The sequence below is a fragment of the Armigeres subalbatus genome, chromosome 2 (genome assembly GCF_024139115.2).
Source record: "Armigeres subalbatus isolate Guangzhou_Male chromosome 2, GZ_Asu_2, whole genome shotgun sequence".
Lineage (NCBI taxonomy): Eukaryota > Metazoa > Arthropoda > Insecta > Diptera > Culicidae > Armigeres > Armigeres subalbatus.
This window is the reverse complement of record NC_085140.1, coordinates 151,625,744-151,651,250: the sequence shown is the minus strand read 5'-3', so window position 1 is coordinate 151,651,250 and position 25,507 is coordinate 151,625,744. Positions and strand designations below refer to the sequence as shown.

The window sequence follows — 25,507 nt, the reverse complement described above, 5'->3', positions numbered from 1 at the left end:
GAGGCCTTTTTAGATTGAGGTACCGCTATTTATACCCTTCGAGAAATGGCTTATACCAACCCTCAAAGGTGCGCCCCTCAATCAGTTTCGGCTTCAATAATACTGATTTTGACCATGCATCGGTACTGAAAAAGATTATGCCAGAAAATTGACACCGGAAGACTACACCGGACTACAGCATCCGTGCAACTGGTATTTGCCCATATTTTCGGTTACGAACAGCGCTGCAGGAAAGAGATACGGCGGAGGATATGGATATCGCCATCGAGAAAGTGGTCGGAATGTGGTGGTGCACAACGACGGACGAGTTCATGTTCAAAGTAGGTTGAAATCGTTACGACCCACTGTTGTTGACAGGGCAACGGCCAACCACTAAACTAAACAAGAAATGCTTCGGGTCTTAATGACCATTTTCGACCCTCTGGGCACATTTCCTAATATTCCTCAAGGTTTTGCTTCAAGAAGTGTGGCGAGGTAAAGTTCAGTGGGATGAAAGTATTCCAGAATATAGAAAGTGGCAGATATGGACAAAGGTACTAGCCAACGTAGAAACTGTACGCATTCCCTGCTGCTACAGTTCTTCAATAGATTTAAATAGCACCGATATTCACCTCCACACGTTCGTCGATGCCAGCGAGAATGGGTTTGCTGCAGTTGCCTTTCTTCGATTCGAACATAACGGATCCGTGGAGTACTCAATAGTCGCTACCAAAGCTCGAGTGGCTCCACTGAAGTTCCTCTCAATAGAGGAAGAACTGTGATGGGTTCCTACAAGACTCAATGCGGCGGATGATGGAACAAAATGGAACGGAGTTCCAGATCATTCATCTATGGAGCCCACAAACGAAATGGCCCGAGCCCCTTAATTACGCGCACCGACTGCAACAGAACTTCAACCGCACCTATTGGTACACCGCGGTGTTCAGCTCTTCGCTTATTCAGATGCACAATTTCTCCAATTGAAAGGATGTGCACAACACTTTTGCTTTTGTCTTGTGTTATGTGTCCAACTTACGTGAAAGGGAAAAACAGCAGAAAATCAATACAGAACCGCTGCCCATGACGAAGCTTGGGGAGATAGAAGCGTATTTATTCCGTGCAGCACATCGTGATGGATTCCCAGAAGCTATAGCTTCCTTGGAACTAGTGTGCTCAACTGCTTCTGTGAAATCACTTCCAAGAACTAGTACGCTCTACAAACTTATCCCATGGTTAGATGAGAAGGAAGTTATGCCAATTCATCAGTGACGATCCTTAAAATACCAAAATACTTCCTCTTAAGCATCACGTCACCACCAATATCACCATTGTATCCATGAAACCGTAGTTAACGAGCTAAGACGGAGGTTTCACATTGAACGCATCCACGTCGAGTACGCATTAGCTCGTCAAAATGGTCAAAATACTAGAATGAGACAGCAGTTCCTCGACCGCCAGTTATGGCGGACCGTCTAGCAGTTCGACTTGCGGCGTTCGCTCAGCCCTTAACGTACATCAGAGTGCACTATTCTGGTCCTATGGAAGTGGTCGTCAGTGGAAAGACGGAAAAACGATGGGGGATGCTGATTACCTGTTACACCGTTAGTGCTATCCATATCAAGCTGGTTTGTTCTCTTAGCACTAGCTCGTGTATAATGGGCTTGCGGAACTTCATCTCACGCAGGGGCAGTCCACGGAAAATCTATACAGCGACTGCGGTTCAAATTTTATCGGCGCTTCCCTAGAACTGAAAAAAGCCATGGCAGCTGTCAACCAAATAACATTGGCGAAAGAGTTCGTATGCCCTGAAACGGAATGGATTTTATTACCGCACGTGGGCGGGTGTTGGAAAATATTGATCCGAACAGTAAAGACCAATCTTATGGCGATTCGTCCAGAGTCAAAACTTACGGATAAGGTATTACGTAACACACTTATCGAGGTGGAAAACGTCGTCAATTCGCAGCCCTTGACACATGTCCCAATCGATGATGATTCAGCTCCCACGCCTACCCCGAACCATTTCCTGCTCGGGTCATCGAATGGATCAAAGCCACTGACAACCTTGCATGATAGTGGTTCCACAATGAAGCAAAACTACCTTACCCCTCAAGTTCTATACACCTAATTGTTTTCGCCGAAATCTCAGCATTTTTTGTTTATTTCCCGAGGTGGGAACCGCCGAGTTTCAGCAAACATGATTTTTGCTGAGATACGGCAAATATTTTTCCGAAAATCAGTAATAAACCAAATTTTGCCGAATTACCCGCACACAATATGACAAGAATCATTTGCCTTGCATGCTCTGATATCTCCGAAAATACGATGCTAATTATGTAATCATTGTTCGATTCTCGAATATTTCCATAAAAGCAGAAACTTTTTGCTATCATATAAAACCGAAATTTGCTCTAGAAATAATGCGAAATAACGGGATGAAAAGTTAGCAACAAGATTGTCTCCTTTTTATGTATGTTGCTGACAAAAATTTTCGGATCTTTGTCATTATTTCTTCTGATTGGCATTACATCCCCAGACTGGGACAGAGCCGCCTCGCAGCTTAGTGTTCATTAAGCACTTCCACAGTTATTAACTGCGAGGTTTCTTAGCCAGGTTACCATTTTGGCATTCGTATAGCATGAGGCTGACACGATGATACTTTTATGCCCAGGGAAGTCGAGACAATTTCCAATCCGAAAATTGCCTTGACCGGCACCGGGAATCGAACCCAGCCACCCTCAGCATGGTCTTGCTTTGTAGCCGAGCGTCTTACCGTACGGCTAAGGAGGACCTAGGGTGGTCTAATCGGTAGTACCGAAACCGGTAATACCGGTATTACCGGTCAATTTTGAGTACCGAACATACCGGTATTAGTTACGTAAAATACCGGTATTTTCGGTATTTAAAATTTTGATGTCAGTATAAAAAATCTCGAATAGTTGCAGCAACATGTAACAGCTAGAGACTCAAATACTAACAGAATGCGCGCATGAATGAACCTTTGCACAAGTAAGCATTATTGAAGACATTCACGCTACAGCAAAAATCATTCATCATCATCTTTAATCATACGTGATGCTTCATTCTCTTACGTCTTTCAAATTGCCAATGACTTTTTTCTTCAACGAACATTGTTTACATCATCAAGAATATTCGAAATTGTGAAAAAGCTAAATGTTGTAGTTCTCTAACGGAGAACACTTATGAAAAATGATTTGCTGCCAAAATATGCCCGTTCTGAATTCGCTGATACCAACCAAGGCATATTGGAATAGCATGTTATCCTATGAGTTTGGTTCGTTACAAACTCTGATCGATTTGAAGCTTCAATCCAAATTCAACTTCAGTGATGTTGATTTATTCGCGGTAAGTGAAGTAATTCAAGCCTTTGAACTTGTTTAAGCTGCTGTGGAACTGCTCTGCCATGTGTTCTGCACTCTAGATGAAGCCAACGTTGCGCTCCAATTTATATTGGAGCAATTTTCAAACCAAGCCACAGAAATTGCCGTCAACTTATTCTGTGCTCTCAAAGAACGAATCCAAGGGAGATGATGAGAATACGTCGATCTTTTTGCTTTTTTGAATAGTGAATAGTAAAGCAATTGATCAGAAACAATTTGGGCATTTTCTTCAATACATCCAGAGACCCCACGAGAACTTGAAGGGTCTAATTATTCCTGATGCGAACGTTGATGCTGAAACAACGACCACAGCTGAACTAGGTACGAAGAAGATATCTCTATGAACATTAAAGAACAACTCGAACAACAACCCATTCAAAACTGGAGCCACGCATGCCATTTTTATTATTCCAGCTTTGCTGCGTCGCAGCATGCGTGGAATAATAAAAATGACAGTTGTGTGTGGCTTTCTGGGTTCTCTTGAAAACGCGAGTGCGTTTAGTTTTGGATTCCGGGAGGCTTGTCCTTAAGGGTACTTGACAACTCGTCTAACTTCGGTTGATGCGGATTGGGAAATTAATCACATAGTATGTTATGTCTACTTGAATTTCTTTTTTCCCAGCCCAACAAGCAATGACTTTGACATTTAAAGTTTGTCAAAATAGTGTTTTTCACGCAAAAGTCAAAATAAAAAGTTTTTTTTTAAACATTACTGAATTTTTTACAAATACCGGTATTTTACCGGTATTACCGGTATTGACTCTACCAAATACCGAATACCGGTATCTGTCAAAAATAGCCAATACCGACCACCCTAGGAGGACCCCTTGTCATTATTATCTCCGACAAAAACAAAGCTTTGTCCTTGGTTCTCTTTTGTCGCTTGTTTCGCATGCGCATTCCAAAAAATTGATTCCCTGATTACGGATAAGATTAGGCGTAAAAAAGAGGAATGCTAGAAACGGAAAGACAAATTTACAGTGAGCAGAAGAGACAGCCAAGTGCAAATCTTAAGAGCATATGGTTTTGATCTCATATCTAGTACATATTAGTAGTAAATCTTATTGCCTAGTGTTCTGATTACGGTATGGAATCACAATATTATGTATAGTACGATGAATCCATAACATTCAATACTCTATATACCTAAATGAATCTTACCGTCAGTGCAACGAATATGCCTAAATTTGAGCGCGTATTAAACGTGAGCCTATCCAGTTTTCCGCGAGCGGTAATGGCCGCCAGCTTGCCTGCGGGTTAGTCTCTGATTTGACGTTTCTGGAGGTCAACTGCACCCACCATTCCAGCATTTTGGTCAATGTGGTATATAAGAAGGCTTGAATTCACTGAATCAGCACAGTGAAATTGGGAAATGTTATCTGTGAGGGTGAGATATATTAAGAGTTGGAGTGCATTGATGATAGATATGCAAATATCTTATAACGGTTCGGTTGCCAACACTAACTAGCAAATAGCAAGCCATGACTTTGCCTCTTCCCTCGTGGGACAACCAACGCAGTCGCACGCGCGATTAGACAGCACACCCCGTGATAGCTCGTTCGGCAGAACTAGGCCGCACATTTGGCGATCCTGCCAGGTTTATCCTGGTTGGAAATAATTATTTTGTAAGTATTGCGCTTTTTGCACTTTATAAGAGTATTGCGAGTATTTTTTTCTCACAGTCACCTTTTTCTCACACTCAATACACTCAAAAAAGTTTGATTTTCCGTGTATAATATTTGTGTGTGAGTGATCAATCTGAAAACAAATAGACATCAAATCATGGCGGGAATCGATTTAGTGTACACGCTTACATGTGACTAACGAGTAATGGGTTATAATTGGGTAAATTTCAGTAACAAAAATCGATCAACCCGAAATGAGAGTGAGTGTGAGAAAAAGAAGCGGGCAAATCACAATCTACACATAACTCTTCAAATTGGTGAAATCGGCAATATCCTGTGGGCGTGATTGGGACATTTTTTCATCGGTTTCGACTTGTAATGTCGAAGACGCTCTGGAAGCGCGACGGATTGTTAAATTTGCTCATCGGTTTCGACTTGTAGTGCCGAAGACGCTCTGGAAGAGCGTCGGATTAAATTATTTGCTCATCGGTTTCGACTTGTGATATCGAAGACGCTCTGGAAGAGCGTCGGATTGAATGATTTGCACATCGGTTTCGACTTGTGATGTCGAAGACGCCATGGAAGAGCGTTGGATTGATAAATTTGCTCATCGGTTTCGACTTGTAGTGTCGAAGACGCTCTAGAAGAGCGTCGGGTTAAATGATTTGCACATCGGTTTCGGCTTGTGATGTCGAAGACGCTCTGGAAGAGCGTCGGATTGAATGATTTGCACATCGGTTTCGACTTGTGATGTCGAAGACGCTATGGAAGAGCGTTGGATTGATAAATTTGCTCATCGGTTTCGACTTGTAGTGTCGAAGACGCTCTAGAAGAGCGTCGGGTTAAATGATTTGCACATCGGTTTCGGCTTGTGATGTCGAAGACGCTCTGGAAGAGCGTCGGATTGATAAATTTGCTCATCGGTTTCGACTTGTAGTGTCGAAGACGCTCTGGAAGAGCGTCGGTTTAAATGATTTGCACATTGGTTTCGACTTGTGGTGTCGAAGACGCTCTGGAAGAGCGTCGGATTAAATGATTTGCACATCGGTTTCGACTTGTGATGTCGAAGACGCTTTGGAAGAGCGTCGGATTGAATGATTTGCACATCGGTTTCGACTTGTGATGTCGAAGACGCTATGGAAGAGCGTTGGATTGATAAATTTGCTCATCGGTTTCGACTTGTAGTGTCGAGGTTAAATGATTTGCACATCGGTTTCGGCTTGTGATGTCGAAGACGCTCTGGAAGAGCGTCGGATTGATAAATTTGCTCATCGGTTTCGACTTGTGATGTCGAAGTCGCTCTGGAAGAGTGTCGAATTGAATGATTTGCACATCGGTTTCGACTTGTCATGCCGAAGACGCTCTGTAAAAGCGTCGGATTGAATGATTTGTCTATCGGATTCGACTCGTGATGTCGAAGACGCTGTGGGAAGCGTCGGAATGAATGATTTGCTCATCGGTTTGGACTTACGCTTTGGAAGAGCGTCGGATAAAATGATTTGCACATCGGTTTCGACTTCTCAACGGTTTTTACTTAAAAAAAAAGTTGAAGGCGCTTTGGAAGAGCGCCAGCATAAATGATTTATTTTCTCATTTGTTTCGACATGTGATGTCGAATGGATTAAATGTTTTGGCTTGTGACGTCGCAGACGCTTTGGAAAAACGCAAAAAAAAAGTTATTTGTTTTCCCATTGGTTTGACTTAAACGAGTTAAGATGTCGAAAGAATTCTGGAGTAGCGCCGAGGCAAATGATTCGTTTTCTCATCGGTTTCCACTTGTAATATCGAAGGTGTCAGATTAAATGATTTGTTGTTCTTATCGATTTCGACTAAAAATGATTTTTTTTTTCGGAATAAATTATTTGTTTTCCCATCGGTTTTCTGCTTGTGTTGTCGAAGGTGCTCTGGAAGAGTATCGGATTGTTTCAGCTTTTGATGGTGAAGGTTGTGTAAAAGAGGGGCGGATTTTTCGCATCAAACGTTAATGTGGATCAGCAGAACACAACTATTCAAATTTGAATTTCGAAGCTGTTGTGTGAGAGTACCGGACTAATTGGCTTGAGCTTAAAGAGCATAGTATGTTTGGCGAACCACCGATATCGTTTTGATTTTCCCATTGGAAGGCCATCAAATTGTATTGAATATGGACTGCCGGATCGAATTCTATTGGTTTTGGGTTGCAATTCTGGAAATATTTGCACAAAAAAATAGAAGGAATACAGCTGGAGGATCATGAATCTGAAATAGTTGACATTTTCAGAATGTTAATAAAAGGCTGGATTAATTTGCTTAGTAAATATGTATTTGCGTATTTGTATATGGACTTTGATTTGAAATATTGAACTTGGATTGTTTCTAGTATTGGTTTTCAATGAAACATTTGATTTTTGATAATGGGTGAGGTAACATGATTATTAGATTTGAAAATTGGAATTGGCTTGGTTGCAAATATTTAATATTATCTTAGAATCAACTTTTGGTTATAAGCTAGAGGATGTATTTGAAAGATGGAGTTGGATTAGAATATTAGTTTTGAAATTTGGATGGTCAAAATACATAACCATGCAATGGCAGGCATAAAAAGATGAGGAGAATGAAAAAAACTTGATCATTTTATATGAATGTTTGATTTTAGTATTCCATTATAAAAACGTTCCAATGTTGGTCTGGGAATAAAACTTTGTTCATGGAATAGGAATATTGGATTTGCTTTTTGGGTTCATACAATGGATTTGAGTATCAGATTGGTAAATCACATTAAAATATTTGAATTCCAAATTGAATTAGGATGATTTTGAATATAGGAATTGAGTACGGACTGGATACTGGATTGTAAAATTTAAAAAAATGCGATTTAAATAGTTGTTTATGAAAATCCTAAGTCAATGGATTTTTTTTCTCTTTTTTAGTGAGAGTAGAAGGGGAATGTGAGGGTGAGATATATTAAGAGTTGGGCAATCCACGTTTAGAGTGCATTGATGACAGATATGCAAATATCGTATAACGGTTCGGTTGCCAACACTAACTAGCAAATAGCAAGCCATGACTTTGCCTCTTCCCTCGTGGGACAACCAACGCAGTCGCACGCGCGATTAGACAGCACACCCCGTGATAGCTCGTTCGGCAGAACTAGGCCGCACATTATCAAATAACGAATGAAATGTATCAAATAACGAATCGATAATTACTACGACCGGTTGCGACCTAAGAAATTTATAATCCACCCTGAACTCTAAATAAAGGATTATAAACACGGAAACTGCTCTCGTCGTATAGTGGCCAACGAGAAAGGAAGAGATCTAGAAACCGATCATTTCTATTGTGACCTCCATTGAGCTGAGTTACAAGACGATATCATTGAAGTCCAGGTTGAAACGAACGAAACTAATAGAGTTCATTACTCCTATGCTATCCTTAACTATTCCAATGATGTATAAGTACTTTGTCTTCGACGTGTTGATGACTAGTCCAATCTGCTTTGCTTCACTCTTCAGGCTTAAGGCTTCTTTCACCTTCTGATATAGACTTCTTCCATCTTGCCAAAGTTACGTGCCATAATATCAATGTCATCTTCTTCTTCTTATTGGCATTACATCATCCCCCACTGGGGGATTTTTTTCGCTAAGGTCGGTGTAATTTACATTTTCTGCAAAAGGACACTTCGTAGCTGAGACGCGAAAAATAGCTCAAAGCTGTTCTGCTTCAAAACAACGCCTGATTAGCAACTTGCCATTCTTCTGCTGTATATGATTCTGAATTCTTGTCCATTGTTGCGGCCAAAGGTTATTAGATGCAAAAATGTCAAACAGCAACGATAGTGTTCGTTTTGATTGGGATCATAATATAATTTCTTTATTCAGTGGCAAAACGATCTCCATCAATTTTTTCTCGAATAGAATTGGGAACTTCCAAAAACCCCAAACAATCCATTTAGCGAGCCGCTTTTCTCCAAAACATCAACCAGTTAAGCAGCCAAGGCCGTTTATTAATTTCAATTCACAACAATTAAGTGCTTCCAATGTTCGGGGTGGACGCCCGGAATGTGATGGAAGATATTACGCGAGCTATTACCCGCCGTTTTTCGCAGTGCTACACCAGATGAGGCTCTTGTTTCCATCGCGCATTATTGCGCCATCTCATTATACACCTACTGACTGCCAACCGTTTCACTTACGAATTGCACTCCGTCACCGTCATCGTGTGATGTTGAACAAATGGGCGGGTGCGGGTGGAACCAGCTCCGTAATTAATTTTTCGGCTGGTACCTGATTTCCATAGCTTTCTCTACGAAAGGAATTGGTAGGAAAATAAAAAATATTAGATAAATAACCGTCTCTTCTAGGGTATTGTCGAATGGCGTAATGGCCATTGTTTCTAGTGGAGGGCAGTATCATTAAATCACATTTTGGTTTCTTATTACGAGCGCAATGTTGAGTCCAAGACAACACTAAATACTTTTCGCTTTTCGGGCATCAACATATTTTCTCAACTTTGTTACTGTTTTGATTTGTCTTGCAGAGCAACCCAATAACCTACTACCGTGATTCGGCTAACGATACCGATGAGGAAGATGAGATGGCTATGGCAGAACTAGGGAGTGTCATGGCAGATGATTATGGAGCATCTCTCGACGATGAGATTGAGATTCCTATTTGGATCCGCGGTGAGCCGCGCTTCGTGGCGGGAATCAACGATGATACAACATGTGACAACATTATCCAAGCGCTGATAGATGATGAGCTGCAGAATGGGAATTACAACAAAGGTAAGCAATAAATCAACTTAGATTACAGCGCTGTTATGGAAACTTTCCTAACAATCAATAGTAATGATCTCATTGTTGAAAAATACATGAACCGTGAGTCATCAATTCCAATCTAATTACATATCTCCTTTTTTTTTGATTCCTGGTTTGGCAACAAAACTCGCTTCAGATGTCGCAGTGTCACGTGATGTCAGCGATTATGTGATAACGGAACGATGGCGTGAGGTAGAACAAGTACTGTCTGGCGACACACGAATACTCTCGATCTGGAAAGCATGGGGCGACGCCAAGAATGAGGTTGGTTGGTACCAATACTACCTGCACTACACTTGTGCAGCCAAAAACAAAAACGACATCTAGAAAAATCAGCCATTAAAGCTAACCCTACACGCAAGTTCGTCATTGTCGCTACCGCATTATTAGTTCCATTCCTGATTCCACCATACCCTCTACTCTGAACCCTCAAGGACACTGCCCTGCGCAGCCGAATTGACGTGCCAACCAATTTACGGCCAAATGTAGCTCATAAAATATTGTTATATTCCAAATAATAAAAATGTCATTGTTATTTTTCTTCTATGCTGTTCCTTTTTCGTTTTCAGGTTCAATTTCGCCTGAAAATCAATAAAGCCAACATGGAAAGCGCCAAATCGTGCAAGGTGGGATTTTTTAATCGTAACTACTCATGATACGGCTCATATAAATCTGAGAAATAACATTCATTGAATAATCTATTTTGTTTTATTTTCCAGGAATCAAAATCCAAAAAGCAGAAGGAAAAAATTGGCCTTATAAATCGCATGATGAGAAAAGTACTTAAGCAGGGCGAAGCAATCCAGAATCATCTTTCGATGATGAGGTACATTACTAATCCACTTAATCCTTATAGTTTTTATATTAACTACTGTTGGCAACATTTTTTATGGCCTATTTCTTTAGTATTGTTAAATGAATCAACAAATAGTAACATCATTTTCCACGACTACTCAGTCTAGTACGATACAAAACGTGACTACATGATTTGCGTGTTATTTGCGTGTCATTTGAATTTGACGAAAATGTTTTTGCCTTTTTCGTATACTAAGTGTACGTAAAGGCTAGAGAATCACTCCAAAAACAAACTTTTGATAGAAGGCTTGGAGACCCATAGTGTTATATACCAATAGACTCAACTCGACGAATTGAGGTGATGTCTGCATGTATGTATGTACTTCTCACTTCTCACTCTTCATTTCTCACTTCTCGAATGAGCTTTGAAAAGTATGATCAAACGACTTTTTCGATTAAATGACCAGTTCGGCCGTATGCCCACTTCGGCCAAATGACTTTCGTTCGAATGATTTGTTTGGCTAAATTACATATTCTGAAAACTACTACTTTTGGTCTAGTGGCTTTCGGCCAAATGAATCGCAGTGAAATAAGTAAAAATGCGTCTTCATAAGAGCACCTCCACGGGAGTCCCCATCTGGGGCCCTATCGCTATTTCCGGGCCCTTCATAGGGACCCACTTTCACACCGGAGGTATCTAAACGGGAATGTAAAATAAGAACGCAACTCAAAATTAGCCGTGAGTTTCCAAATTTAGCGCCCCATACTGGGTTGCTAAATTTCCATACAGGGTTGCTATTTTGTGAAACGTCACTTTGGTATTGATAAAAAAATGCAGAAAATTTGTTTTTCTTTTTCAGAACAATTTCGACGTAAATTAAATAAGCAAGGGAAATATTATTTTTATGGATCTATTGCCCCAGTTCAATTTCGCGACGTAATTACAGTAATTAATCAACTATAATGAGAAGCGTTTCGCACCAGCGCCCGCTAGAGCCCGAAATATTCATAGATTTTTCGCGAAAGAAAATTCTACTGTTCTTATTTTGCAAGTTAATTCGAGGAGGTCTTCCAGGATTCCCTCAGAAAATTCCTTTTGTAATTATTCTGTATGTCCTTCAAGTAAAAGTAGCTCCTCCAGAAATCTCCAGAAAGTTTTTTTTTGCTGTAGTTTGTTTAAAAATTGTTGTATTGGAAATTCATCTAGGATCCCTAGAAGATTTTTCCGGGAGTTCCCCAGCAATCTTTGTGTTCTTTCAAGAATCTTTAGCAGTTCTCCCAGAAAAGTTTCAGGCTTTCTTCCAGATTCTTTCGGGTATTTTTTTGGTATTGGAATTGCCCTATAATTTTTTTGTGGTTCGTTTGAAAACATAGTTTTTTCAAGAGAATTCTCTGGATTCTTCCGGATGCTGTTACAAATGTTTTCCTTCAAAAACTCTGGAAGAATACCTGCAGGATTTTGTCAAGAGATTCCTGTAGGAAAACTGGTGGAAATTTCAGAAGGACTTCCTTCGACTGGAAGTATAAATTCCCGAAGGAAATTTCCAGGATGAAGGAAATCCAGAAGGAATAATGGTGAAAAAATTTACTATGACGGGTCTCCAGTTAGCCTTGCGAGCAAAAGCGTAGAATTGCCCTCCGGAGATGGCGAGCTCTATTCTCGATTTGACCAAGGATGTTTTCGAGTGGTCTCCTTGGGCATAGTTGTTACTCAAAATACATACTCAAGCAATGGCGGGCACAGGAAAGCTTACAATTAATAACTGAGGAAATGCTAATAGAATACTAAGTTGAGCAGTTAGCCAAGTTCTAGTTTATAGAGCCATTGAAGAAGATGATGACTACTTTTAGCAATGCCCGGTGAGAACTTGATATGTTTACGAAGTCGCTATACCTAAAACAGAAACCACCGGTGGGAAGATGGGGCGCTATCCTAAAATAGCACTCGGGAAGGAGCGCTATTATAAGAATAGCGATGAGGCCTCCCGTGGAGGTGCTCTAACCCGTATCCCCGCAATTAGAACTTGAAAAAATTATCACGGAGTCTACTGTCTGTAATCATATATATGTCTCATATGAAAAGTCAATGCTCCGGTTCGTATTCTCTCTTCGGTTATTCGTTGATTAGTTTTTTAAGGCTGACTTGCAGAGCTTGACACCGAACTCCCTGATTATTTATTGGACCATTCTCCATAATCTCCGGTCCACAATACATAATTTTGCTAAGAGTCCCTCGCTTGCACTCAGACGATGACCTGACCATCCATAGCATGGGGAACAGACGCTATTATAATCCACATCTCCTTGGTAGACAGACGCTCGACTGAAGTATTATTTTTTTTTTGTCTTTATTAATAAGGTTTTCGGCCCTTGACCGGTTCACCTCAAAAACGACTGAAGTAGAAAAAGATACATATCATCGACATTCAAGACATCTTCACAAGTTCTAGGTACCGTTAACCGTAAATCGATCAACATAACACGTTTGTACGTACAGAACTACGGAAACCAAATTCAAATTATATTATTTTGTTGTTGTCAAAATAAGTAAATAATATTTGAACAATCTAAATAAATTATAGTTATAAATTTTTGACTAATTAATCTACATTCTTTGTTCTTATTATCCGCCAGTCAAAAGTCAACTGAGAAGCGCAATCAGGAAAAGTTTCGCAAATACGTAAAAAAGCACTGCGGCAAAACGGTAATCATGGAAAATTTCCTTGAAGATGCTACAACTTTGTACGACATCACCAATCCCAGTGATGAAATCACCGAGCAGTGCAAGTGCAACGATAAAGCACGTCGCAGCACATTTCCCAGCAAACTATTCACCAACAAAAAATACAAAGAAACTAAGGTGCTTAAACCAAAATTGTACGAATCTTCCGATCAAATCGAAGCGTTGAAGAACGAAGACGAGCTTCTGTTGGTAATCGAACACACGTCCGACAGTGACAGCGGTATATTCACCAACAATCAGCTGGGCCGCAAGAACACCCTTCCAAAGAAACCGAACTTCGGTTCCATGATCGAGATCGACAAACTTGCCAAAGAACCGACGTATGAACCGGCGCCAGCGAACGACACTCCGAAGCGAAAGTACCGCCCCAAACGGCGCTATGGTTCGCTCCGAAGCAGGGAAGTCAACCGCCGGAAGCTGGACTACGACAGTGACGACGTTACACCACCCATTGATGACTTCGAAAACATAAATCTCGAGTTGCGCAAAGGAACCTTCAATCGGACCTCGTTTCGGTTCGATCTCATACGCCAGGAAATATCAATCAAAATGGAGGAAATGCAGCAGCTGCTCACCCAAGAGGATGACCTCCTGCGCCGCCTCAAGCTGAAAAGTGCCAAATTTCAGGCGGAGAATCAAATCTATCGGTCGCACATTGGGCTCGATTTCCACGTCGAACGCTTGCAGGAATCGATCGACACATGCGCCAAAGAGATCATCGACATCGAACAGGAGCTGCTGTACACGAAAGCTGAAATAGAGGAAAAATCTCCCCTGATCGATAATCTGAAGGCAATGCTAGAAGCGCAGGAAGCTAAACAGTTTCGCGGATTCTACTCATCATACTCACCATCGGGTTCCACGGCTGACAGCTTGAATGAAAGATCCTCTTCGAACGCCTTAGGGGCGATGGCATTGCCCAAAACGGGCAACTCTTCCAAAACGAGCTTATCTTCCGGATATAATGTTAATGAGACGGAATTTGTTGACAATATATACGAGTTTTGTGATAACAATAATCGAAGTTTCGTTGTCTAGGTGGAAGTATTAGACAGAGCTTATCAATGCGATTTTAGAACGGAAATAAAAATAGATAAGTCAGCCACGTTGAATACAAAATGCTCAAAACTGTTTACGTATATTTAAAAGCATATATATTTTAACTGTTGTTCGATATATTTTTTATGCATACCCAATAAATTGTTTACTTGCATTGTGCAAAATCTATTCTACAGCACATGGAGAAGCAATTAATCAGAAAGAAATGTCATCCAATCAAAATATGATAGTCACTTACTCACCCCATTCAATCTTATATTCTGACTGCAAAACGTTTATTTATTTATTATCAGACTAAGGCCGAAGTGGCCTGTGCAGTGCATAGAAGTCTTCTCCATTCAACTCGGTCCATGGCTACATAAAGCCAACCACGCAGTCTGTGGAGCGTCCGCAAATCGTCCTCTACCTGATCGATCCATCATGCTCGCTATGCACCTGGCCTTTTTGTCCCCGTCGGATCGTTGTCGAGAACCATTTCCGACATTCTGGCATCCACAATCTTCCGATTTTAGCGGCGTGAACGATGGATGGTTTCTCCAACAGCTGATGCAACTCGTGGTTCATTCGCCGCCTCCACGTACCGTTCGCCTTCTGTGCCTCACCATAAATGGTACACAGCACTTCCCTTTCGAAAACTCCCAGTGCGCGTTGGTCCTCCCCGAGAACTACCGGTCTAATACAAGTTTTGTAGATGGTAAGTTTGGTACGACGGCGAACTCTATTCGATCGGAGCGTTTTGCGGAGTCCAAAGTACGTACGATTTCCTGCCGTGATGCGTATTAAAATTTCTCTGCTGGTATCGTTATCGAAGGTCACCACTCATCAGTGAGCCCAAGTACAGGTCACAGTGAGCCCAAGAAACTCGTGGTGGGTGGCTTTCGTTGTCCTCTCTTGAGCCTCTTCTTATCATGTACTTCGTCTCCGACGTGTTGATAATTAGTCCAATCTGTTTGGCTTCGCTTTTCAGTCTGATGTAGGCTTTTTCCGTCCTCTCAAAGTTAGGTGCTATAACATCAATGTCGTCGGCGAAACCAAATTACTGGACGGACTTCGTGAGAATCGTGCCACTCGTATCTATCCCTGACCTTCGTATTACCCCTCCCAAAGTGATATTGATATTAGGACCCTCCTTAGCCGTGCGGTAAGATGTGCGGCTACACAGCAAGACCATGCTGAGGATGGCTGAGTCCGATTCACGGTGCCGGTCTATACAATTTTTGGATTGGAAATTGTCTGGACTTCCCTGGGCATAAAAGTATCATCGTGTTAGCAGAAATGGTAACTTGGCATAGAAACCTCGCGTTTAACAACTGTGGAAGTGCTTAATGAACAAGCTACGAGGCGGCAATGTTTTAGTAGGGGATGTAATGCCAATGAAGAAAAAGAAGAAAGCGATATTGAATAGCAGACACGAAAGACCATCACCTTGCCGTAACGTTTCGAAGGGACTCGAGAATGCCCCTGAAACTCGAACTACGCACATCACCCGATTCATTGTCGCCTCCATCAACCGTATCAGTTTATCCGGAAATCCGTTTTTGTGCATTAGCTACCATAACTGGTCCCGATCGATTGTATCATATGTGGCTTTGAATTCGATAAATAGATGATGTGCTGGTATTTCTGGTATTCTCTCTTGCAATTGGTGTTAGTCGGCGGCATAAAATTTGGGAGAGTACCTTGCAGGCGGCGTTCAGCAATGTGATTGCGCGGTAGTTGCCACAATCCAGCTTATCGCCCTTTTTGTAGATGGGACACACGACACGATCATGCGACAGATCATCCCAACCTTAGTAATTACCCAGCGTGCATCACCACCGTATTTAAACAGCTCTCCTGGTAGTTGGTCAACTCCAGGGGCTTTGTTGTTGTACAACTGTTCCGTCTCTTCACGGTCTCGATCTTCCTGCTGGCGCTTTTTCCTTCAAAAAATCGAGTTTTGTCTGTTCCGCGCCCGTTTGTATCGTACCTCGTTCGCCCTCATGCGGTAATGCAGCAATCTAGCCCATGCTGCATTCTTCTGCTCAACTAACTGCTCACATTCCCGTAACATGGTAGATCACTTTGACGTAGTGTGTTACGGTGTAAGATCTACCAAACAGAGCCCTAGCTTAATCCATTTTCTAGCTACGGCAATAAGTTATGGTAATGAGGGATTCATCGTATTTAGTCCCCGCTACCAACAGCACTCTCAGAAATAATTATCTGCCACCTCGTTTACGTTTCAACAAACATAACGTAATGCTCAGTGCGATATGGCTGAGCAAAGGGGACCCTAATATGTGTTTATTCTTCAAGTACTTTAGCAAGGAGATGAAAAATCTGAGAAATGGTTTAGAAATTGGTGACGAGATATATAAAGTAGTTGTTCTACAGAACTGTTTAGATACAGTGGCCAGATGCAAAGTGCAAGGAACAACACAATTCAATGGTAGATATGGCTGTTCAGTGTGTCTCCACAGCCAAATACTTGTAAATGGGAATCAAATTCGGTATCCCTCCATCGCCACAGAGCAGCGAGATCATGATACAACCCGGAATCTAATGCTAGAGGTGCACAAAACCAAAATTTCGAAACTTGGTATTAAAGCATTGTCAGTATTTCTAGCTGTGCCAGATTTTGATATAGTGTTAGGTATTTATGATTTATACTTTCGATATATAACAAGGGTGGCTCAAATTAGTATGAAGTAACTTATTCCAAATTGTTTGATGGACCGCCCGGTTATTCCGTTCTATTTGATGCTCTGATGCTCAGAACAAAACTTTAGCCAAATCGGTCAACGTTTGGGCGATGCCAAACTTTTTGAAAATTTAGATGAAAAATTAATGGAGAAACATTAAAAACAGTAGTTTGGAGACGATGAAACGATGTTATGCTGAAACCTGCGTCTAGATTGAAGTTTAAACGGCAAAGTTATTAGCATTTCTCAGTTTCTCAGCTACTTGAAGTTTGAGCAAAATTCGTTTATTTTACACTAAAAAAATAATAAATTCACCCATAAAACATTTCATTGTTCCATTATTTTTACCCCTGTTTTGTGAATATTCTCCCAAAATCATTCCTAGATCATTTTATGTTGCTATCCTCATCTATTTTTGAATTATTAGATTTGAATCTAACTCTAGACCAAATCGATACTTGTGAGAAATCCATCAAAAGTTTTATAAAGAAATTCTCTGAATTCTACGGTGTGGAAAATATGGTATTCAATGTTCATTTGTTGACCCATTTATCAGAAAGTGCCAGACACTTTGGTGCTTTGTGGAATTCTTCATTATTTCCATATGAAAATGCAAATGGGGTAATCTTACAATATAGGACTGGAAACAACCATCCTGCTATTCAGATTAGCTCAAAATATGTTCTCAACAGAACATGTCATTTCAGAATATCGACTCATTCTGAAATAATGCAGTGGCATTCTAGGATTTGGAATTCAAAAACATCAACTGAATTGCAGTACGATCACCGGTTGCTTTATATCGTTCCAGAGCATGTTTCAATTGACGCTGATGTACTTGAGAGAGATTTTAGTTATCACGATCGCCTATTTATTAGAAATATCAAATACAGAACAAACAAAGCATGCGAAAAACTTGGCTATGATGATTCATATGTCAATATAAATCAGGAGTTCTTTCGAATCGAGCACATTCTTATCGCGAAAAATAATGCGTCTTTTATCGTTGCAACGAAGCTTAGTACAACACAGCTATTCAAAATATGTTTCTATATTCAGTGACCGACCACGTCGTATTAAAAAAAGTAAATCATAATTTTAGACAATGTGTAAATGTGTCTATCAATAGAAATGGCAAAGTCATGACATTTATTTCTATTTGCAAATATTTAATAGTCAGGTAGATTGAAAGAATAATGGTTATACTTTCGTAAACAAAATGTTACTGATTTTCTCCTTAACCCGAATTAAACAAGACTACTAGATAAATAGTTTTTAAGTTATGAGCATTTTGATTTAGAGTAATAAAATATGTAGAGTTGTAGTGAAATTAACAACTGTCATTAATGTATAGCAAAAAGAAAACAACATTAGTTATCATACTTTACCCTTCATAAACTGATATCAAATTTTGATCTCAATTTGATGTCGATATCATAATATGATTTCAATTTGCTATCATCTTGTTGTTGGACTTTGCTCGGGAAAACACTATTAATGTTACCTTGCAAACAGTTGCAGCGGAAACATTTTTTCAAGCAATTAGTTAAAAAGCATCGGTACCCGGTCCTGGGCAGAACTGACTGCTGGAAAAATCGAGTTAGAGTTTCAATACGTACTAACTCTTCATGACCTAGTGAACAAGGTAGTGAGAGGAACACACGGAAGTTTTTTTTATTTCTTTGTTAAAGAGGCTTGCAGCCCTAGGCTGGCTCACCTCTGGCAACACACGGAAGTTCTTATTACTGAACAAATCTCGCTTAACTTTTCAAAAGGACCTAAGTAACATTTTTTTCATGAAATAATTTGAATAGCGCAATCAACAGAAAAACACGAAAGCTTTTGATTGCAGTATTCAAATTAATTCATGAAAAAAATGTTACTTAGGTCCTTTTGAAAAGTTAAGCGAGAAATTCTTTTGCTTGAAATGGTTTTGTAGACAGAGCTAAATCCCGGGTTTGTAGCTTCACTGGTGATATTCTTTTTTTTTTCTTCCTAAGCAATGGAGGGGGAATCTGCTCAACAGACATCCTGGGTTGTCCAGGAAGTGCGGGGTTAGGGATCACCTCCAACAGCAAACGAGGGAGGCAGGACTACATCCCCGACCCGCTAAACCGTTTCCATTGTCGCCAAGCCCATAGTCCCTTCGGTACAACCAGAAAGTAATACTTCAAAGGGGGGTCAGTGCACAACGCACCCTCGAGGTTAGCTGCGTGTCCTTGCAGCACCGAACATCGTAACTCGCTTTTTTTTAGAAGAACACCATGGTATCGTGCCAGCGCGTTGCCGGCTACCCAGGTGGCCTTACCACGCCCTATGTCCTCGGAAGGTGGGAAGGGTCGACTTCGCGCCTGCTTCCCTCTGCACGACTGGTATCAAGAATGATGATGCCGCGTGCACCCCAAATTGACCTTTCTGCGATAGGGCCTATTCGCCAGCACACAGAGGGACTTGCCGGCACGGTGCCTACGCCTGCCCCAGCCTTGACGAGGACCCCTTTCCTTCTTCGGGTTCGGAACCCGCCCGGTTGACCGACGCCGCGAAAGCGACGATACCACGTTGTTCTTCGCGCGACCACTTGTTCGATTAAAGGATCGAGTTCGACCACAGGGCATGACCACCGGTATGACCCATGAAGCCGACTCCGATCCTTTGGACCACCTCTTATTTGCGCCTGAACTAGCCATCCTTGAGTTCACGCGCCGATAAAACGGCGTTCCAGCTAACTTCATCTTCACACATCCTCCGAACTAGGCCCATGTAACATTTTTAGTTTTATAACGCTCTTGAAGATCATTATTTCCTCTACAAGAGTACCTAAAAACCATTATAAAACCAAAATGTTACTGGGGGGTTGTCCGGGGTAGTGTCCAGACCACAAGTGGTAAGCATGTGGTCACGCATTGCGCGAAAACGTGAGCACACGAACAACACGTGTTCCGCCGTTTCTTCTAAGCCAGCTGTGTTACCTGCACTGTGATTTTGCAGCACGCTTAAACGCCGGGCACATCGAACCCCCCATGGGGTGCTTGCTGTTCACAGCTTTGCTGGAACAAATCAAACAATTGGGAGGGTTCGTGCAGCATTGTGCCTTATGTTCCTCCATTCCGCAGCGTCGGCAGAGATTGCTTCTGTCAGGGCCTTTGCAGTGCCCCGGTTCCAGGCACATGAAGCAAACTTCGGGTTGCTCGTATATGCCCACAGGGCATACCGACCATCCCACCTTGACGCTCCCTAACTTGACTACCTCCGCCAACTTCTTGTAGGCGGCGCCCTTTTGCGAGACGCCCCGCTTCAGCTCGAGGATCATCTCGCCCATCCGGGTACGTCTTATTCGGCGTACGTCGGCGCCGAGTTCACCGAGCTTGACGTACTCCTCATCGCCTTCAAGACGTCCGAGTACTTAGCCTCGTCCGCCGTGATGACTAGGGCATCGCCCCTGGAGCGATTGGCGCCTACCCTAGACTTCTTGCTACCCTCATTCGCCTGGGCCTTCTTTTTGGCCCTTGACGTCTTCGGTTTCCTCTTGTTCTTGACCAGGGTCCAGGAGGCGTCACCCCCCTCTATTTCCCTGGTCTGGTGCGGCTGAGAGCTCTCAGCCTGCCGTAACCCCTTACCACCGTCTTTCCTGGGTGGACGGACCTTTCCAGGTCCTTCCTCCCCCGGTTTTGGAGGTACCTGGCCGGGTTTCAGCTTCCCAGCCCCACTACCCTTGATCGGGGTAGTAACCCTCCGCGTTTTGGAGCGGCCCCCAGGGAGCTCATCCCCTGGAGACTGTCTCCCCCGTTTTGTGTCTGCTCCGTTGGAGCAGTCACCCCCGACGTACTCGCAAATACTTGAGCCTCAGTCTGGGTATTTGGAACAACCGTCTTCGCTGGTACGCCCTCGGTCGATTCGACCTTGCCCGAGTCCGCAAATCCTTGGGCCTCAGTCTGGGTAGACCTCGACTCCACGGATTTCACGGGTTTACACTTGGCCGTCCCGCCCGCCCTCTCCAGCTTGGCGTCCAGCATCGACTTTCGAAGTTTCAGCAAGCTCCTCTTGAGTTCCTTACTGATATTATGCTTCGATGACGCAAAGTCGATGATGGCGTCCAGCTTTTTCGTCGCCACCTCGAAGGCCGAAAGCCCATCGCGTTTGCGGTTCATCGCCTTCACAAGCCATGGGCCGTCTATAACCTCTACCGGCGGAGCCTGGGAGATGGTTAACTGCTTAACCTTAATTGCTCGGAAGATATCTGTAATCTTTTTGGAGATTTCTTCCAAGAAATATACACCACCTTTTCGGAACAAGATCGCGACCTAGATTTTTTTGCGCCCATCCCAGAATTCGCTAGGGATATCGGTGTTAATCAGATCATGGTGAACGATATTCTAAACGCTTTAAAAAACTTAGATGCATCTAAAGGCCCTGGTCCTGATGGTATTCCACCGATATTTATGAAGAGTCTGGCTAAAGAGCTGACTGCACCTTTGTTTTGGCTCTTCAGATTGTCATTGAATCCGGAAATTTTCCCAAGGTATGGAAAAGCTCCTATCTTGTGCCTATCTTCAAATCAGGCAAAAATCTGACATTCGTAATTACCGTGGAATAGCCATTATCTCTTGCATTCCCAAACTTTTGAATCCATTATCGATGACAACCTATTTTCACAACTTAAAAACAGAATTACGAATAAGCAGCATGGATTTTTCAAAGGTCGCTCTACCGCTACAAATTTAATAGAATTCATTGACTATTCTCTTAATGCAATGGATAATGGTAACTACGTGGAAGCTCTATACACTGACTTTAGCAAGGCGTTTGATCGTATTGACATTCCAATGTTACTCTTCAAATTGCAATAAATTGGAATTGAGCCAGGACTCCTTAGATGGCTTGAATTAAGATTCTCTCACAGACCGGCAACAAATAATAAAATTTAACGGAAAGAAATCCAATCCCATTCAAGTCACTTCAGGAGTTCCACAAGGCTCTCATCTTGGCCCTCTTTTATTTATATTATATGTAAATGACATTACCTTCATTCTCAAAAATATAAAGATTTTAATTTATGCCGATGACATAAAGCTATTTATGGAAATAAAAAATGAAGACGACATAATCATATTCCAGAATGAAATACACATGTTCTATACATGGTGCAGAAAAAGCCTATTGCAACTGAATGTTAAGAAATGCAACATAATATCATTCAGCAGAAAAAGAATAACACCAAATACACAAATTATATTAGGGAACAATACTGTAGAAAGACACGAAAGAGTTAGGGATTTAGGAGTGATTTTAGATTCGAAACTAACTCTTGTTGATCACTATAACACAATCATCCACAAAGCTAATAATATGCTAGGCTTTATCAAGCGTTTTTGCTTCAACTTTCAGGATCCCTACACAATCAAAACACTATATATTTCATATGTACGATCTATACTTGAATATTGTAGCATTGTATGGTCGCCTTATACAACCACACATGAAGAAAGAATAGAGTCAGTACAAAAACAATTTCTATTATACGCTCTTCGTAAATTAGGTTGGACGTCATTTCCTCTTCCATCTTATGAAGCACGTTGCATGCTTATAAATATACAAACTTTGAAAGAGCGTCGAGAATGTGCAACGGTTTCATTTGTTAACGATATAGTTTCTCAACGTGTTGATTCAACTGAAATTTTATCGAAATTGAATTTTTACATACCTTCTCAGTTCCTTAGACATAGAACATTATTTTTAACCAACCACTGCCGAACAAATTACGCCAAATTTGGGCCTCTCAACCGAATGATGGCCGTTTACAATCAACACTGCGAAACTATTGACTTAACAATGTCTCGGCATAACATTAGACAGTATTTCCAAAGAACAAACATTACAAATTCAGCAATATAAATTCAAAATCAAAATTATACATCACTTTACTAAAAAAACCTATTATTTAATTATACTATAGCATTACAAAAACAAACATGTATATGTATATGTACTAGTCTACGTTGGTTGACGAAATAAAATAAATAAATAAATAAATAAATAAACTGACCCACGCTGGCGCTGCGCACTGAGCTGCCGACTATTGCCTCTGGCCTGCTAGGCGGAGACCTGAACAACCCACCTCTTGCGAAGGGGTTATCGCCTACACTACTACCACTAATTGAAGAATTGACTTGGATTTCCATTTTGGTCCCACGAGTTGCTCGGGAAAAGAGGTCCACCACGCCAGAGCCCAGCATGACGGGGTAAGGGACAATTACTGTGGAGGGTGCCCAGGTACCCCACAGGCTCCGTTAAAGGCCTAGCTCATTATTTCACCCCCTGGCCATGCATCCCTCGGCACGGGTCGCTTAATGCCTTGGGATTAGGGGTTAGGGACGATGGTCCCGTTGGTCGCACCCACTCACTCTAGCTGATGTCAGAAGGACAACAGTGCCCAGGCTGCACTACCAGCTAAGTACGCAACCCTTAGCTGGTGGTCAATTGTCATCGGAAGACCCGTGGAAGCGTGAGATTGGAACTTGTGAGGACCAGAGCTGTGTAGGTCGCTCCTTCCCAGATGTCAACTCACCATTTCGCAGCCCCGATGTCTGTTTGTGTGTATGTATGTATGTGTGCACGTGTGTACAAAAAAAATTAGGCACTCTTTTTGGTACTGAGCATTATCCGATTTGCTTGCAACAGGTAGTTTTTCATAATTGAAAATTGGTTGGATCGTCCATTGCGTTACGGAGTTAATGAAAAAATATATATGTTTCTCCCTTTTTCCCAAGCTCACCTCTTGGAAGTTTTTTTTTTAAATCTATTTTTTTCAAACGCTGCTGCAATACAATTGAATGAACGCCAAAAATGTGAAATGCTAGAAAGAATTGAATCTATCCCGGTAGGTAAAGTACAATTTTGACCTCTTCTTCTTCATATTCGCATTACATCCCGCACTGGGACATTATTGCCGCTTTACTGCTTAGTGTTCGTTAAGCACTTCCACAATTATTACAAGCAAGGTTTCTAAGCCAAGTTACCATTTTGGTATTCGAGGTTATTACGATGATACATTTTATGCCCAGGGACCCATGGAAATCGAAACAATTTCCAACTCGAAAATTTCATGGTCTTGCTTTGTAGTCACGCATCTTACCGCACGGCTAAGGAGGGCTTTCTCTTATGTTTTTTCTCATCAGTCATTACATACGATATAGGCACCATTCCCGCTAGTGGATTTTTCTAAAAGATATTTTAGTTACTAGATAAAGATTGTCGCTTCGGTTCCCTTTGTTCTGCTGTCCGGAACATGTTGGGTACCAAGCTGTCAAATCGTATGGATTTTCCTTCTTTGACATTTAGCTCCCCTATCCTCGCCAGCAAAAGATGTTCCGGACAGCGACGATAGCGACAACCTTTATCTAGTAACTAAAATATCTTTTATTTTTCTAGATTTTTACTTATGAACTTTATCGATAATAATGATTTCCATTGCGCAGTTCAACAGAAATCATTTGAATTATAAGCACGGTAACACCGGGATACTCATTTTAGGAGTACTTTTTAATCATATTTGAGAATATTGCATATACGTCAAAAAAAGCTTACTTTCAAATCATTAATGGAGAGTATTTTTCACTCCTTTTAGAATATGCAAACGAAATTTAAAAAGTGTAAAAAGTAGTAGTTTTGAAGAAAAGAAAATTCCAAAACCAAGCATAACTAAATTGGTTGACTGACACCAGCAGTGATTGAGACACCATTAAAATCGTTTTAAAAATAAAACACCGCGCTATGAGGACAATTGGACATTGCTAAAAAGGTTAGTTGCTCTTGAATTCGAAAAATACCTCTGGGAATTAATTCCTGAAAATCTATTTTTCATTGATATTTCCTTTTTCAGCTTGCTGTCGACCTCCGTAGATGCGACGAGTCCATTCGTCGAGTCCATACGTCGTCGCATCCAGCTGAAATAGTCCTGGTCGGTGATCCTCGCGGACATAAAGGAACGCATTTGATGGAAGCGAATCCAGTAAAAAGAGCAAAAGGCAGAACAAAAAGCTATCGAGATTCGAGGGCCAAAAGGAGGGAAAGCGGACAGCCCGGTTGGACCGGGAAGTTTTGTGTTGCGAAGTGTTGCGAGACGCGCGACATATATTAGAATACTGCAGGCAGCGATGAGCAAACTGCCAGAAAATGATGCTCGCTATCAGTTGTATAGATTTTGGTTAGAGTCCTATAAGAAGAGTAACGTCATGTGCCACGTTTGACAGGTCTCCTGCTCGTTTGGAACGCGCATTTGTATGGAACTGACAGACGATTCTGTTCCAATTTTGACACTTGACGACACTGTTATTATAGTCACTGTAATTCTGGTATGTTGGTCCCGGACAGCAATAAAATTTTGGTTAATACCAAATTAGATGACAACCGATTTAAATAAATAA

At 41.5% G+C, this 25,507-nt stretch overlaps 1 protein-coding gene across 1 annotated transcript in view; it reads left to right on the top strand.

Annotated features, from left to right (window-relative positions):
• LOC134211031 (uncharacterized) overlaps nucleotides 1-14,578 on the top strand; it is a 93,703-nt gene extending 79,125 nt beyond the window's left edge. The window contains exons 3-7 of the mRNA XM_062687559.1: nucleotides 9,524-9,770; nucleotides 9,940-10,067; nucleotides 10,373-10,429; nucleotides 10,523-10,629; nucleotides 13,233-14,578. Of these exons, the coding sequence (XP_062543543.1) occupies nucleotides 9,524-9,770; nucleotides 9,940-10,067; nucleotides 10,373-10,429; nucleotides 10,523-10,629; nucleotides 13,233-14,379 (1,686 nt within the window). The 3' untranslated portion in view covers nucleotides 14,380-14,578. The remainder of the gene's footprint in view (nucleotides 1-9,523; nucleotides 9,771-9,939; nucleotides 10,068-10,372; nucleotides 10,430-10,522; nucleotides 10,630-13,232) is intronic.
• Nucleotides 14,579-25,507: the final 10,929 nt, after the last annotated feature.